This window comes from Amblyomma mixtum, chromosome 2, assembly GCF_055824585.1.
Source record: "Amblyomma mixtum isolate Tamu chromosome 2, ASM5582458v1, whole genome shotgun sequence".
Taxonomy (NCBI): Eukaryota; Metazoa; Arthropoda; class Arachnida; order Ixodida; family Ixodidae; genus Amblyomma; species Amblyomma mixtum.
In genome coordinates this window covers 100,514,867-100,530,248 of record NC_143013.1, presented here as the reverse complement: position 1 = coordinate 100,530,248, position 15,382 = coordinate 100,514,867, and the positions used below count along the sequence as shown (strand labels likewise).

The 15,382-nt window shown below is 42.3% G+C and overlaps 1 protein-coding gene across 6 annotated transcripts in view; it reads right to left on the bottom strand.

Moving 5' to 3' along the window:
• Positions 1 to 6,229, bottom strand: part of LOC149360298 (uncharacterized) — a 39,793-nt gene extending 33,564 nt beyond the window's left edge. For 2 of the 6 annotated variants that reach the window (XM_089572262.1, XM_089572267.1), the window contains exon 1: positions 30 to 166. Coding sequence is in view for 2 of the 6 variants with exons in the window: in XM_089572265.1 (XP_089428391.1) it covers positions 6,019 to 6,141 (123 nt within the window). In the remaining 4 variants the exon portion in view is untranslated. Of the gene's footprint in view, positions 1 to 29; positions 708 to 6,018 lie in introns of those variants that run through there. The other 4 variants (XM_089572265.1, XM_089572266.1, XM_089572264.1 and 1 more) reach the window with 4 other exon arrangements.
• Positions 6,230 to 15,382: the final 9,153 nt, after the last annotated feature.

Sequence of the window (15,382 nt, the reverse complement as noted above, 5' to 3'; positions counted from 1 at the left end):
TAGCAGTCACATAGCTGCTGGGCGCTTACGTATCGTTCCTCCTCGTGCGCTGCAGGAAATGGCTGAATTCGATGTTACTGTAATGCAAGCGATGCGGCTCCTCGGCGATGTCGACTCTACGCATGAAGTCTGTCCTGCGTTCTTTGCTTTTGGAGGCGACGTCTCGCTTCTCTGCACGTGAGCGATGTACACCTGCAGCTGCTTCAGCAAGCCGCACCTGTATCTGGCGCCGTCATAGCCGTTTTGCGCTCACACGATGTTTTTGACACGAAACCTGATTGCATATTTCACTTGAAATGCTTTTAAGCAACCCGGATGACGTAAGTATGACCTGTCCAGAATGTACTTTAGTGCTTTTTTTTTCTGGAAATTCTTTCTTCCTGCTCAGGATAGAGAGCGAAACACAGAGCCCTCTGCCCGTATGAGGAAAAGCAGCTGTTCGGTACCACGTGTACAGTTTCACTCAGCTTGCACTGGATTTGTGATGGCTTCCTGTTAATTCCCCACGAATAAAAGAAAGAAGTGAACAAACGCTCAAAACTAAGTTTTTTGAACCCTAAGCCTTAGATAGTGGATGAACTTCGTTCCAGTTGAGCGAATAAGAGGCGCATAAAGATAACTATAAAAGTTGCTTATACATCAAGCTCTATGATAAAGTTTCTTCTGTACTCCCTTTAAACGATGATATACGGGGCTGTTGAGTTCACAAAAACTTGCTTCCATGGGCGCTTAACAACAGGCATCTCACGATGGGTTCGAGAATGAAAATTAACAATTTTGAACTTTTACGATGTCTCAGACAGAAAATGAATCACGGGAACAGTTTAGAGCTAACGTAACTTTTTTTGGGTTGAGAATATATGTGTTGCTCTTCGGCGCCACAGCTTTTGAAAAAGCACGCGTACTATGGCTTTACACGGTACGCAAGGTGGGACTTTTCATGACAGAATTCTTTGGGAAGTAGTTAACGCGTTTCTGAGTAGAAATGTACGAAATCGCCAAGTATCCAGGATTTCACACAACGGCGTCGACTATGACCAACCACTTGAAATAGCTGAAGTCTTTAGCAATTTCTTCTTCGCTAACGAGCCTCCACCGTCACGTCACCATATCAGAACGGCTAGCCGCATTTCATGCTCATTTTTCCTGTCTCCAACGTCACCCGACGAAATTTTAACTGCCATAAATAATCAGAAAACAAGAAGTCCTGGTACTGACAATATTCACCCCAACCACACCAAAATGGTCGCACCTCTAATCTCAGATGTATTTTCTTTTCTTGTTAATCTAATTTTCAAGACGGGCATTTTTCTAGACGAACTGAAGAAAGGCAAAATAATTCTCGTCTATAAAAAGGGTGACCGCTTACTACCATCCAACTACCGACCCATATGCGTACTACCTTTTTCAGCAAAATTATAGAAAAATTAATTGAGAAACGTTTAACTAACTACCTCAATAAGTTTAACATCCTCTCCCCTCATCAGTACGGATTCCGAGAAGGTTTTTCGACAGATCTTGCCCTCATTACACTTACTGACCAACTAAAGAATGCAATAGATGAAGGGCTTCGCGCTGCATCAGTTTTTATTGATTTAACAAAAGCTTTTGACACAATAATCCACAACATTCTCTTTGCTAAACTTGAATCAATAGGTATATGTGGACCACCGCTTATCCTGCTAAAAAGCTACTTACGAGATAGAAGTCAAAGAGTTTGCATCTCGAGCATTTTTTCAAAGCCTCAAATTACTAATATAGGTGTACCTGAAGGATCCATTCTAGGTCCACTTTTGTTTCTTATATATATTAATGACTTGCCTAATTATCTGTCATCCTCAAAATGCATTTTATATGCAGACGATACTACTATATTTACCTCCGATAACGACTTCGCTCGTCTCATTTCTAAACTAAACAATGACTTACAAAATATTATTCAGTGGTGTAACGAAATATGCTTCGTATTAATACCTCTAAAACAAAATTCATGCTATTCAGCTGCCATCAAAGAAAGTTAGCCTCTATTCCGTCTATTAATATCGCTAACCAAACTATATTTCCCTCTAACACTGCTACGTTCCTTGGTGTCCACCTCTATAACCATCTGAAGTATCATGACCATATTACTTATGTTAATAAAAAAATGGCACCTGGGATACGAATTCTTGTCAAGCACGACCCTACTTTAGCTTTAACACATTGATCGCATTATATCACTCATTTATACATAGTCACATCACTTATGACTTAACATGCTGGGGTAATACTTACAGCTCTCACCTTGCATCAACTCAGGTAATCCAGAACAAAGCTATAAGAATTATTACATCCAGCTCGTTACTAACGCGAGATATTTACTCCATATGAACAATATCCTAACTGTTTCAGAGCTCATAAAATTTCATTGAGCTATATTGTTCTTCAGAATCATCAACAACCAATTACCAACAGTCGAGTTTTTATCTTCCACACTCACGAATTCCAACACTACCCGGTTTGCTTCTAACAATAATTTCCTCCTACCAAAAGTTCGTACTAACTATGGCAAGCAGACTATTCAGTACTCATCGATTTCCCTATGGAACACCTTACCTTGGAATGTTAAAAAGTCGCGTTCGGTATTTAATTTTAAACAGACCTTAAAACAATCCTTGATAGCAGACAGTTGACCATTAGTCTCTTTGTTTCTTTCTTTTTTTATCTTCCTTTTTTCTTTTTCTTTGTAGTCTGTGTCCTTAGTTTGCGTTCTTAGTCTACAAATGTTTGTATTGTGTCTTAATTTGGTACCATCTTTCGTTCTTAAAATGCTGCGCTTAATTTACTCAACTCAATGTTTTATGAACAGGACGTCCCCTTTCAGTCACTCGACTATGGGACCTCCTTCTGCATATCATTGTAAACTGCTGAAATGATTGACTAATAAAAAATTCTGATTCTGATTCTGATTCTTTTCTTTTAAACATAAGCCCCGTTACCATTAAAATCTCGCAAAAAGTAAAAGAAAGTGCCTGAGTTTTTATTTAAATTGAGCACTATTTGAATAAATTTCTTTAAGAAAGTAAAACCTCATTCATCGTCCAGGGAACCATAGAGGGAATGTTGACTTGTGGTATAGGAAGCAGGAACTGAGTAATAAAAGTTTTTGGTGCACTAATAAAACAGACGGCATTATTTCCATAGACCAATAGGCATTACTAAGACCTCCCGAAAAATTTACAAAAAAAATTTTAGAGTGAACTTTTTTGCACTGTCATCCTTTTAAAAATGATAACATGAATAATTTATTGTGCAAATATATAGTAATGCGAAAATGTGCGGCCTGCCAGAGCCTCATAGGGCTTTGAGCATATACACAAGGTATGTTACGATATATTAAGCATGACAAAGCATCAAAATGGTTTGGTGACCAAAACAAATCACTGCTTATACATAGCGAAACATGCACAACACTGAATCTGGAAGGTCGCGCGGCAGAATGTGACATGGCAACACGTATTATTAATGCACTTGAAAATACAAAAAATTGCTTTCGAAACATGCGTTCAAATAAGAGACTACTATTACGATCTCGGTGTAAATCGGTATTTTTTGTTGAATTCTGTAGAAAGGAAAAACCTCTAAAACAATACTCAAATCGCAAGATTTTACGGGACAGGCGATGAACCTGTATGTTTACAAAGTCATGAACTCATTAGTTACCTGTGTAGCTATGCAGTTTTTTAGCTTATATTTAGTACTGGCTGTACAAAAGCTAGAAGCTATCCTGTTAAAATAAAACGGGGTACGTAATAAATTCTTACTCGCTTGTCATATCTTAAGGACCTCGAGGTATAGAATTGGGTACTTTAGTCGATGAGACCATGTGGGAACATGCGGGATCTTAGGTTACTTAGCCTAAAATGATTCAAGACAACATTTTCTATCAAGTTACGATAAAAACCAGGCGGAAAAAATATTAAAATAAAAAAATGGAAGGAAGGCTCTAATAATAGCGAATATTTTTTACATAGAAAACTTAACATAGAGTAAACCCTATGCATCGAGCGAACTGCACAGTGGCCATAAACAGTTACAACAGTTGGTGGTTCATTATAACGAAGGGTGTTTATAATAAATTTTTGTATTGAAAGCGGCATGTAGTACCTATCATTGTGAAGCACACAGGAGATGCTTTGCAGTTTCGTACAAGCAAGGGAGAGGTCATAGCAGCCCAATGATCAAACCTAACTAGTATCTTTCACGTATGCGGAGGACGAATGCACCTTTGGTTATCGAACAAAATCGTGGCTGGACAGTGACATAGCAGATTGTGAGATATTTCCGCCGGTGCTTAAAACAAGCAGTACGGACTGCAACGTGCGCAATGGTGGCGTCCTAAACTGCGTTCTTAGGAGCTAACGTCAAAGTAAACTCCCAGCCGTCTGAAACTGTCTCCTGCAGTGTATAGTTAGACGATGACACATCATTCACTATTTGTAGGTTTTGTAGATCGCCCTTTTCCACCAGTGCGCAACCATTTTATCATTGAAGCGAAACATTATTACTCCTAAACAGAGAACATTATCTTGCTCTAAAGCAGAACCGTTTGGGTTTCAAGCCGTACTTGGCACTGCAGGTACTATATATAACTGCAGCTATATATAACCGAGATTTTAAGAAAGACAGAAAGTCCTAGATGACAGAAACCAAATCTTTGCTGTGGTGGTAGCATGGCATATTGTGCAGTATTTTTTTCAGTATGGAAAGTATGTTGATTCATTAAGAGCTACTACCTAAGTTTTGAAACGTTGGCTTCGGGAAAAAAGATGTCAGTCCCAAAGCGTGTGTCAGTCTCATACCTGTGAGAGAGGATAAAAAAAAAAACATGCAGCTCTAAACCCATGAATCTGACGAGTATGTCTTTAGAAATACCTGGGAATGTTACTTATAATCAGTAAACAAAATAGGCATCTGTAAAAGTATGCTTTTTCTCTTCGACACAGCATGGATGTTCAGATTCGTCGTGTTAACGCGGCTCTGAGAATTCAGCTATGGCATTTCTGTTTGCTTAAACTCCGCCCAATAAATAAACAGCATTTTTCCAATTGTTGCGAATGTTTTTTTTTTAATTTACTTACAGTCTATTAACAAAGAAACTGTTATTTCTAAGCACATGAACAACACTAATAATTTGGAACGAAACGCATCTCGTTGGTGGAAAGCAGCGCGTTGTTTATCATGGTACGAACTCAAAATGTATCTGTGCGGCTTCTAGTAATCTTTTGAAGTTGTATGAACGATGATTGCTGTATTTGTCAGAGCACTTCTTCGGCAGCAGATTCCGTTGTTTCATAAGACGTGCTCCAGTTTTAGCATCTTCTTTTTGTTCTGCATGCAATATGCTAGTCAACTTTTTTCTTATGTACAAGAAGCAGCCATACGTCAAGCTTTTTCATATCGAAGCGTGAGGATGCTGCCGCTGTACTCAATGACGCACCGTCCATGTGAGAAATAAAGTGAAGCGCTTCAATGAAAGACACATAATTTATCCGCCACCGCCGCGGTGGCTAAGTGGTTATGGCGTTCGGCTGCTGACCCGGAAAACGCGGGTTTTTTTTTGCGCTGACTTGTATCATTTCGAGCTGTTTACGTATTTATCGCTTACAAAAGGAGATTTAAAGATAAATAATTTTACGGGCTTTTTTTTTTAACTCAAGACGGCATAACCACAAAATAGTCCATGATTACAGCTGCAAATTGAAAAGCGTCATAGCCTAGACTCAGATATCCGCGATGGAAAATTGATGCGGACATAATCGCGGTTCTGTTGGAAAAAAGTTCAGCGAAGGCGATGTTTGCATTTATTTCTCGAGCTTTTCTGGGTCATAAAAGCTCCGTTGTCAAAGAAAGCATCAGATTTGGCATATAGAGCGTTTTTCTATGGATCGAGTGAAACATCGCTTTTCTCTCAGTGTCCGTTTATTGTTAGTGTGTTAAAGTTTTCTTATATTAAAGGGCTTCAAAACAAGCACCCACCAGTGCCGGCTTCTCGGGATCCTTGAGGAGCGCCTCCTTGGCCGCGTGGTAGAACGAGCAGCAAGGTATCTTGTTCGTGGGAAACGGTGAGTAGACGACACGGTCTTCGATCTTGGCCTTCATTTCAACTGAAGAGGGTATACGTGCTGCCAATTTTCCTTCCGTGATCTGCGATTCTATGCTTGGTTTTCTATCAGAAACGGCGAGTTAATGCGAGAAACATAGGGTATGCTTGCAAGTTACGAAAACAAATTTTAGCGCAGACAACCGAGTCATGCCTTCCCTTTTTGAACGTACCAATGAACGATGTTACAGCATTGCTGTATAAAAACGTAATTGGGTACCACATGTTGATTTAAGCATGATCATGCGTATGCGTAATAATAAGGCTAAAAGGTGTCAAACTTCACCAGACACTGTTAAAATATACCAGCGCATGCACTTGTGAAGAGGCAGCGTAGACGAGCCAAGTTGCAGGTGTGAATGGCAAAAAAAGCCGCAAAGTCACCAAAGAGTAACCGCGAATATAGATGACCGTTTCCACTATCCATAGCTATCCGCCAAACTGAGCACAGGGTCGTGGCAGCAAATCCAGGCAGCGGCACCCTCGTTTCGAAAGGAGAAAAATGGAGAAATAAATCGCCCATTTACTTCCCGATGCTAGACCACTTAAAGCACACCTTGGTGCCAGTAGTGCTGTACACTTCATTTATTTATTTTTACCCTGAAGGCTGTGCAGAGGGTATTGCAGAGGAAAGTGCGCAGAGAAAATTATAGCAAAGGATGTTAGAGAAAAAAAAAAACGGCTACTTAACAGATAAATCCTGTATATGCAACAATAAATACATTATTGCAGAACAAAACTGTCAGAGTTTATACAATGGTAGCCAAAGCTTTGCGAAAGGTGTTTATGTAAATTATAGATAAAATTTCGTTTGAAAGATCGGTTCATTTTTTAAAAGTACGGGGAAGAAATGAGCGTAAGAAACAAACTGTTTTGCACAACGGGATAACAACTTTGGGGGGGGGGGGGGGGGGGGGGTGATCAATGCGACGCGACATGTAATGCGGTGCATGAAAGAAATTATTGTGTAGGCTGTAATGCTAACATAACTTGTGAGATAGGGTTAGCCCAAAAACTTCGCGTCGCGAAGCCAATGTCTGAAGTCTCAGATTAGCTTTCATTTCCGTTACACCTGCTGCTCAGCGGCAGTTAGAAAGAATGAAACGAGTAAAGTTATTTTGAACACGTTCAAGTGAATTAATTATGTAGCCATGGCGCTAAGATCCTATGCTGCAGTTGAGTATTCTAGCTTTCGACGTATTAATGTTTTACAAAGAACTGATTTCAAAGAAGACAAGAATACGCCTAAATCGTGAGAAAAAGCAAGAAAGCGGTCTTGTAGCGCACTCTTTGTTATAAGAGGGAGTACTGTAGAGGACAGCTTGCTTCTTTTTTAGTACTTTATATTCAGAGTGCACAAGCAGCTACAGCGCCGGCTGTGTCCCCTCCTGGCTCCGAAAGTATTTGTATTACATGTAGCCTAACCTTGAGGGTGTTCACCAACGTCGCATCCGGTCATGGCAGTGGATGTGGTACACCAGGCTAAATTTTTAACTGGCGTGCTTCACGGCCGCTCTTTCTGCGCTCATGTGCTTTTCTACGAAGCTAATTTGTGGAAAGCTTAGTATTACGCACGGGCTTAGTGAGCCTGCGCTTAGCTTTGATATTTTCTCAAGTTTGCTCCTTCACAAGCTACAGGAGCACGGAAAACACGGCCGACGCGCGAACCAGCTAAAGAATTGGCCGGATATACGTCGTGTTCCACCGCCATTATCGCGTAGGAGCTACGAGAGAATCGTCTTGGACCACCTATACCGTCAAGACAGCCCGTACTCTTAAAGCACAAGAATAGCAAGGTGAGGAGCTCGTTGAGGTACCCGTGCACATTGTGGAAATTCGTTAACCGAAATTATGAAAACGTTAAGAGAATTCTTATAAGGCAGGGGTGCATTTTTACCTTTCATTATCCTGACTTTTCGCGTTCGCCTCTATGCGTCCACAATTCTGTCATAAATTGCGTTCCGACATTCCGGCTTAAGTCCGTAGCTTGATAGAATAAAGCGAAATTGCAAAAAAAAAAATGTTTTTCCTATGATCGAGTGTTGCGCGTACGCCACCACTGGGCGCAAAGAGGAGGGCTCTTTAGTCAGGTTTCAAACAATCTTCGTAAGACAGCAAGCAAAGCTTCAAATTGCTTTTCAAATGCACCTTTGGTTATCGAACAAAATCGTGGCTGGACAGTGACATAGCAGATTGTCAGATATTTCCGCCGGTGCTTAAAACAAGCAGTACGGACTGCAACGTGCGCAATGGTGGCGTCCTAAACTGCGTTCTTAGGAGCTAACGTCAAAGTAAACTCCCAGCCGTCTGAAACTGTCTCCTGCAGTGTATAGTTAGACGATGACACATCATTCACTATTTGTATGTTTTGTAGATCGCCCTTTTCCACCAGTGCGCAACCATTTTATCATTGAAGCGAAACATTATTACTCCTAAACAGAGAACATTATCTTGCTCTAAAGCAGAACCGTTTGGGTTTCAAGCCGTACTTGGCACTGCAGGTACTATATATAACTGCAGCTATATAAAACCGAGATTTTAAGAAAGACAGAAAGTCCTAGATGACAGAAACCAAATCTTTGCTGTGGTGGTAGCATGGCATATTGTGCAGTAGTTTTTTCAGTATGGAAAGTATGTTGATTCATTAAGAGCTACTACCTAAGTTTTGAAACGTTGGCTTCGGGAAAAAAGATGTCAGTCCCAAAGCGTGTGTCAGTCTCATACCTGTGAGAGAGGATAAAAAAAAAACATGCAGCTCTAAACCCATGAATCTGACGAGTATGTCTTTAGAAATACCTGGGAATGTTACTTATAATCAGTAAACAAAATAGGTATCTGTAAAAGTATGCTTTTTCTCTTCGACACAGCATGGATGTTCAGATTCGTCGTGTTAACGCGGCTCTGAGAATTCAGCTATGGCATTTCTGTTTGCTTAAACTCCGCCCAATAAATAAACAGCATTTTTCCAATTGTTGCGAATGTTTTTTTTTTAATTTACTTACAGTCTATTAACAAAGAAACTGTTATTTCTAAGCACATGAACAACACTAATAATTTGGAACGAAACGCATCTCGTTGGTGGAAAGCAGCGCGTTGTTTATCATGGTACGAACTCAAAATGTATCTGTGCGGCTTCTAGTAATCTTTTGAAGTTGTATGAACGATGATTGCTGTATTTGTCAGAGCACTTCTTCGGCAGCAGATTCCGTTGTTTCATAAGACGTGCTCCAGTTTTAGCATCTTCTTTTTGTTCTGCATGCAATATGCTAGTCAACTTTTTTCTTATGTACAAGAAGCAGCCATACGTCAAGCTTTTTCATATCGAAGCGTGAGGATGCTGCCGCTGTACTCAACGACGCACCGTCCATGTGAGAAATAAAGTGAAGCGCTTCAATGAAAGACACATAATTTATCCGCCACCGCCGCGGTGGCTAAGTGGTTATGGCGTTCGGCTGCTGACCCGGAAAACGCGGGTAAAGACCCCTTTTCAGGGGCACTACATAAGGGGTGGGTACAACGTTTGGTGCGACAAAGTAATCATGCGTTATGATGATGACAAAAAGGTGTTAGCTCTGCGTGCGAAGTTCGCGGGACAGGTTATTGTTGCAATGTCAGCGGGAAGGCCATTCCAGTCCGCGGCGGTGCGTGAAAAAAATGAAGCTGCGAAGGTGACTGTGCGTGCACGTGGACGGCTGATCTGGAGTTGATGGAGAGTGCGATGAGATATGCGTGCCGGAGGGACCATGTAGGGTGCAGTTCGTAGATGGCTGTAAAAGAACTTGTGAAATAATAAAAGACTGGCTGCGCGGCGGCGCAGCTCGAGTGGCTGTATGCCTGAAAGCGATTTCAGATATGTAACACTCGTGCTGTAATGATATGAAGAATGAATAAATCTGACTGCGCGGTTTTGCAAAATTTCTAATGCGTTGGTCTCCAGATCAAAAAACATTCCACATTAGAAAGAAGGGATTAGATTGCGTAAGTGATACTTCGGTCCGCCTTTTCAAGACTGATATATCATATCTTGAACGGTTTTGTGGATGCCTTGTTGTACCGGTTCTTTGCGCTTGCCTTAAATTCTCTCTATATTTGCTGGCTTTGCAGTAAATAAACTCAGATAAAGTTAAAAAAAAGAGACAAATGAAGTTAGCGCATGTCCTGTGTCGGTCTTTGTTATGTACAGTCTTTGTGAAAAGTTTAGAGCCCAGGGGGTTTGCTTCTAAGCCTCGCAGTGGGACTCCTGTAGCATTCGTGGCAGTCCTACCCATTGGAGGAAGCAGGACCAGAAATCTCCTTACCTTCAGCAAATTTGGAGCGCTGGAGATACATTACGAACCACACAGTGAGGCTCAGAAGCAAACCTCCTGGGCACCAAACTTTTGACAAAGGCTGTACGTCTTGCTGTAGCGCTATTACCATTTCTGTCTCAAATAACGCACCATCTAGTCCAGATTGACGTTCTTCTAAACCGTCTTATTGAGTGCTGCGGTTTGATATGTACTTCTACGTTGTGTGTGCTTGGTTTTGAACATCAGTATTGATATCAGTATATTGGGCATCAATATTGAATATCAGCAAAAAGCTGCGCCTAGTACATGTAATGCGCACTAAGAAAAGGAATACCTTTCTCAGAATTCATAGCAAGGTACGGGTCAGCAACCATTAATGTGCATAGATGAGCACCTATTTGAAGGAGTAAGGTGAAAAGTTCCTGTTCGAATGCATATTTCTCAGGGCCAGGCCCTCCCAGTGTTTCTCCCGCCGAAGGAACGATCGGCGCATTCTCCTTAGTGTACACAATGATCTGCGAGTGCATCATTAGCCTCACACTTTGGAACAGACCTAAGGCCAACTTTTTTGACAGAAAATATACAGACACTGCAAATACAGGACAAATATACAAGACGTCACAAAGGTGCGATGGTGCTAGTATAGGCAACGACTTAGCTAGGGTAGTCAAAACAAGCCCTTCATTTAGGTCCCTGCAGCGGTTATCGCAGTATTCTGGGTCATTTTCAAATGTATCGTTCTCGTGCACTGCTGAGGTTGCACATCGACGCTGCGTTGCTCCAGCATGCACCGATAAAAAAGAAGGTAATTACAGTCAGCATCCATAAGTATCTCTCAGCGGAAGCTCTCAGTCGGCAATAGAGGATGGCGATAATACGCTAAGCACAAATTTTCAAGCAGGGCGCAATCAACTGAGGAGGAAATAAATGTCAAAACGGGGAGCCCTACGCCCATTCGCTGATTAAGCATGGAGCTCTGACAAGCACTCCAATTCGCTGATTTAGTAATGATCGAGCCAGTAATTGCTGCTCAGCCGGATGCGTACAGTGCGCCAGCTGGCGCACCTGCGCTCGTAAAACGCGTTCCTCTATGGACGACAGGACGTATTTTAACACGTTACGGAAATACGTATATTGACGGGTTTTACTGCGAGAGCTGTTAGCATGAGCGATCGCCGGCGGATGTTGGCTGTCGTGTGTAATAACTTCACCAGGTACTCCCACGTGACCAGCGCCAGGCGCGTGAATGTGGACCTGGTGCGATCTGTATGGTAGCCCAGGCTGCTACGTACTCTCCTGGTGTTGCACTTCACTGCAGGTCATAAGCATTAGGAAGAGACAAGTAGAAGCTCAGCGACAACTTCCACTGAGCTTAGCGCGCTTCGCAGTAGAGCGTAAACACTTCGCAATATTTTTTTTTGTTTTAAAATTTTCCCAGTAGTAAACATCTTTTTATGGTGAATAAGGCTGTGGACTTGTGTCTGCTGACTCTGCTCAGTCTAATATTGTGACGTTCTAAGTCAAAGCGTTGAATTGTACCTTATTCTTTAATCTTAATGCCATCCACGTAAACAATACGCATTATATCAATTATTGGCAGCGCATGCTTCGTATTTTTTTTGTTCAGAGCCCCTTTAATTAGCTGCATGTTAAGAAATAGGCACCGTGAGAACTCTCTTGATGCGGGAACTAATGCAGCGTCTAGAAAGAAAAAAAAAACCTCGCTGTGAACTCTCCGAAAACGTCGTCGTCACGCCGCTTCTTGGTCATTTGGTTAGCAAGAGCTCCCTAGCGGCTACACTGCACAACTCGTTTCTTCGCAAACAAACTCGGTGTAAGGAATGAAGGCCTCGGTTTTTAACTGTTACTGGTACATGTAGCATGGGTGGCATCTATACGCATAGCCGCTTTCCAGTTGTGACCCCATTCCAGGTTAACTCTAAAGGAAAATGTACAATCTTAACCTCTATAGACCTCCTTCACCCCGCGACGTCACGGAGATGCGGTGGCGCTGATGTCAGTAGCGACTTTCGCGTGGTAGGCAAAACAGGTTCCGCCTGGCCGTGCCTACCGCAGCCGCTGCAGCAACCGGCGGCTGCATATCGTGGCTGCGCACTGCAGAAGCAGCATGTACTGACCAGCTCCGTTGCTGTTGGATCCGCGTAGTATCATAAAACGAAAAATTAGATTAGCTTTAATAGGTTTCTCGGAAATAAATGCCGCATTAGGAAATGAGCCGCGGTAGTAAAAGCGCGACGTCTGGGTGTAGACCGGCGCTGCCAGTCAACGTACTTCATAGCACGGAAATTGCCGCGCTCATTCACCTGAACAACCGCATGGTACGCTTAAAATTGTGAAAGGAAAAGAAAAAGCATGTATGTAGCTGCGAACGTACTTATCACCCTGAGCTGGTGTGCACGGGCGCCGGCAGGGTCACTCTCCACCGGGGAGTGCGTTATTTTGTTGATAGCACAGCATGATTTAACGTGTGCAGAAGTTATACGAACGTGTAATGACGCATTTTAGGGCATTTAATATATACTTCAAACTATTTCTTAACATGAACGACATAATTATTTGATTGTAGTAGAAAAGTCTGGTAAGTTGTGACAATCTTGCGCGGTCGCGTTGGCATGCTTCGAACAGCGTACTTTCATTGCATCATGCATGTGTCATAAGCTTCTTCATGAAGTAGTACATGATCGCGAAGGCTGTTTGAAAAGAAGCAACCGCAGGCGGGCTACCAACAGAGGCACGTAGCGAGATTGACAGGGGATGAGGCAATGAAAAGTGTTTTCTTTATTGATGCTTCAGATATGTAACCAAATTTGGTGCAAATATGTAATTGCTCTGCTAATTTCAGCAATGCGTTTTATTTTCAGCTATACCTGGTAAAGTTCTTGGATAATTATAATTAACACCCTCGTCAAGTCACCACGGGTCTTGAATAATTAAGTAGAAAATGCGGAATTTTTTTATGCCAGCACGTTGCCAACGCCCTATTCTCTATGATGGCGGTATTACTTCTTTTTTTTAGATTCGCAGTACCTTTCTTATCAAAAATGACTACCATACTACTGCTCCTGTAGCAAAAAAAAAAAGTCGAGAGATTTATTGCACTCCTCAATGTCTCTGGAATCGTTCGCGACAAATAGAATCATTCTATTTCCAGTCCTTACAAATTTACGAAGGGGTGAGTGATGCCAGTCAGAAAATGTGGTAGATCACAAAACAAACCTTTAAGTTTTTTTCCCTCGTTTATGGCCTCTTCGCTTTCGCTTTGGTCAAAGAAATGCCGCACTGAAATCAACGAAACCTCTGATCCCTCTTCTGCGTAGTGATACTACCATTGTGGTGCTCCGTCGTCGGAAACCCGCAGGATTCGCGACGGGCCAGGACCATCACAAACGCCATTACCTCACAATTTTTGGCGACCGCAGATCTAAAAACCGTAACACCGGGACACGATCGACGCTGTCCCCACTTTTCGCACTGTGCGACACGTGTGTCCACAGACGGTGAGCGCACGTCGGCTCTGCCGAAAAAACGCCAGTGCTTCCCTCAGCACTGTCCCGAGGTAAAATTATTCTTGCTAGTTCAGTGTCAAAAACTTATCATTTTATTGCATGCCTGGGGTAGAAACCAACTGCAGCGCTTTCTAGCCATAATACAATAAACACCGTGTCGAAATCCGCCGTACATGACCAACGCGAGCCCGTGTACTTCGAGGAATACTAAGTTGAAAGCATCAACCGTTGTTATGATTCTCAGAAACTCAAAACGCGCATAAAAGCCTTGAAAACCGGCGCTGCACCACCTCAACTCGACGCCACTCCCTGGCCTCTTGCCTACCGCGAGCCCGTTCGCGACTGCAGCGCCACCTCGCTTGTTTGCAAACATGGAGGAGGTCTATAGTCGTATTTGGAAATGGCAAACACTGCAATACTTATTACATTCTTATATATTGTAAATAATATTACTTATTGCATAGTTAATAAAATACTCGATACGTTGTTAATGTAAAAGAAAAAATCTTGCATAGCGAATCTCCCGTTGCTCCGTTAAGGTCATGGGTAGGGCTCCAACCAGCCGAATGTGGTTTTCTTTCTGACACTCTTGAAATACGTTGTCTCTACAATGATTCATTTAATATTCTTGTCTTTAATAAGCTCAACCTTACAACTAAAGTAACACCCACGACACCGTACTTTTTTTTCAAGACTATGGGACGTCTTTCGCATACATATCCTGAAAAGCCCTTCACCTGCCTTCTTGTTTTTTTCATTCCAACTGTTCGGTAGAGTGAAGCCGCCTGGAGGGTTAGTACCACTTAAAGCCGACCTTAATTGAGTAGAACCGAGATTTTACAATTTTAGCTCTTCTGACTCCAGGGCTTTCATGTAGAGGCTCCTTCTTAGTTTTTTTTTGCAAAAATTTGCAACACCACGCCTGATGTATACTAAAAAGGAAAATGCTCTTCTTGGTAGGTTACAGGCAGACAACTTTTGAACGCGCGCACAATTTAACTCTAATGAAAAGGAATACGTAGGATTTCTATGCCTCCTTGTCAAAAAAAGAAATATGTTCACTGGGCTAACTGGAGTCAATAAATATAGTTTTTGAGAAATGCGGCTCTTAGGCACGCCATTTCGCGGCATGTGCTGGAAACGTGTTCATTCGTTCTCGCTTTCTGTGACTCACTGTGAGAAGGATGGCAACACTGTTGGGTGCTCGGGAAGCGCCCCCTCGATATCTGCGGAGTGTCGCTGGTTCCCTCACCGAGGATGTCAAATGGCAAAAAACGCCGCAGCGCTAACCGGTGCCGGGTCTTCTCGACTGGAAAGCTGACAGCGTCGGCGGTTTTCGAGTGGTAGATGAGCGGTAAGCGGGAGACTGACTTTCTGCTACGTCCTGTGCACACACTGCTATTGATGCTTGTAGTAACCGGAAG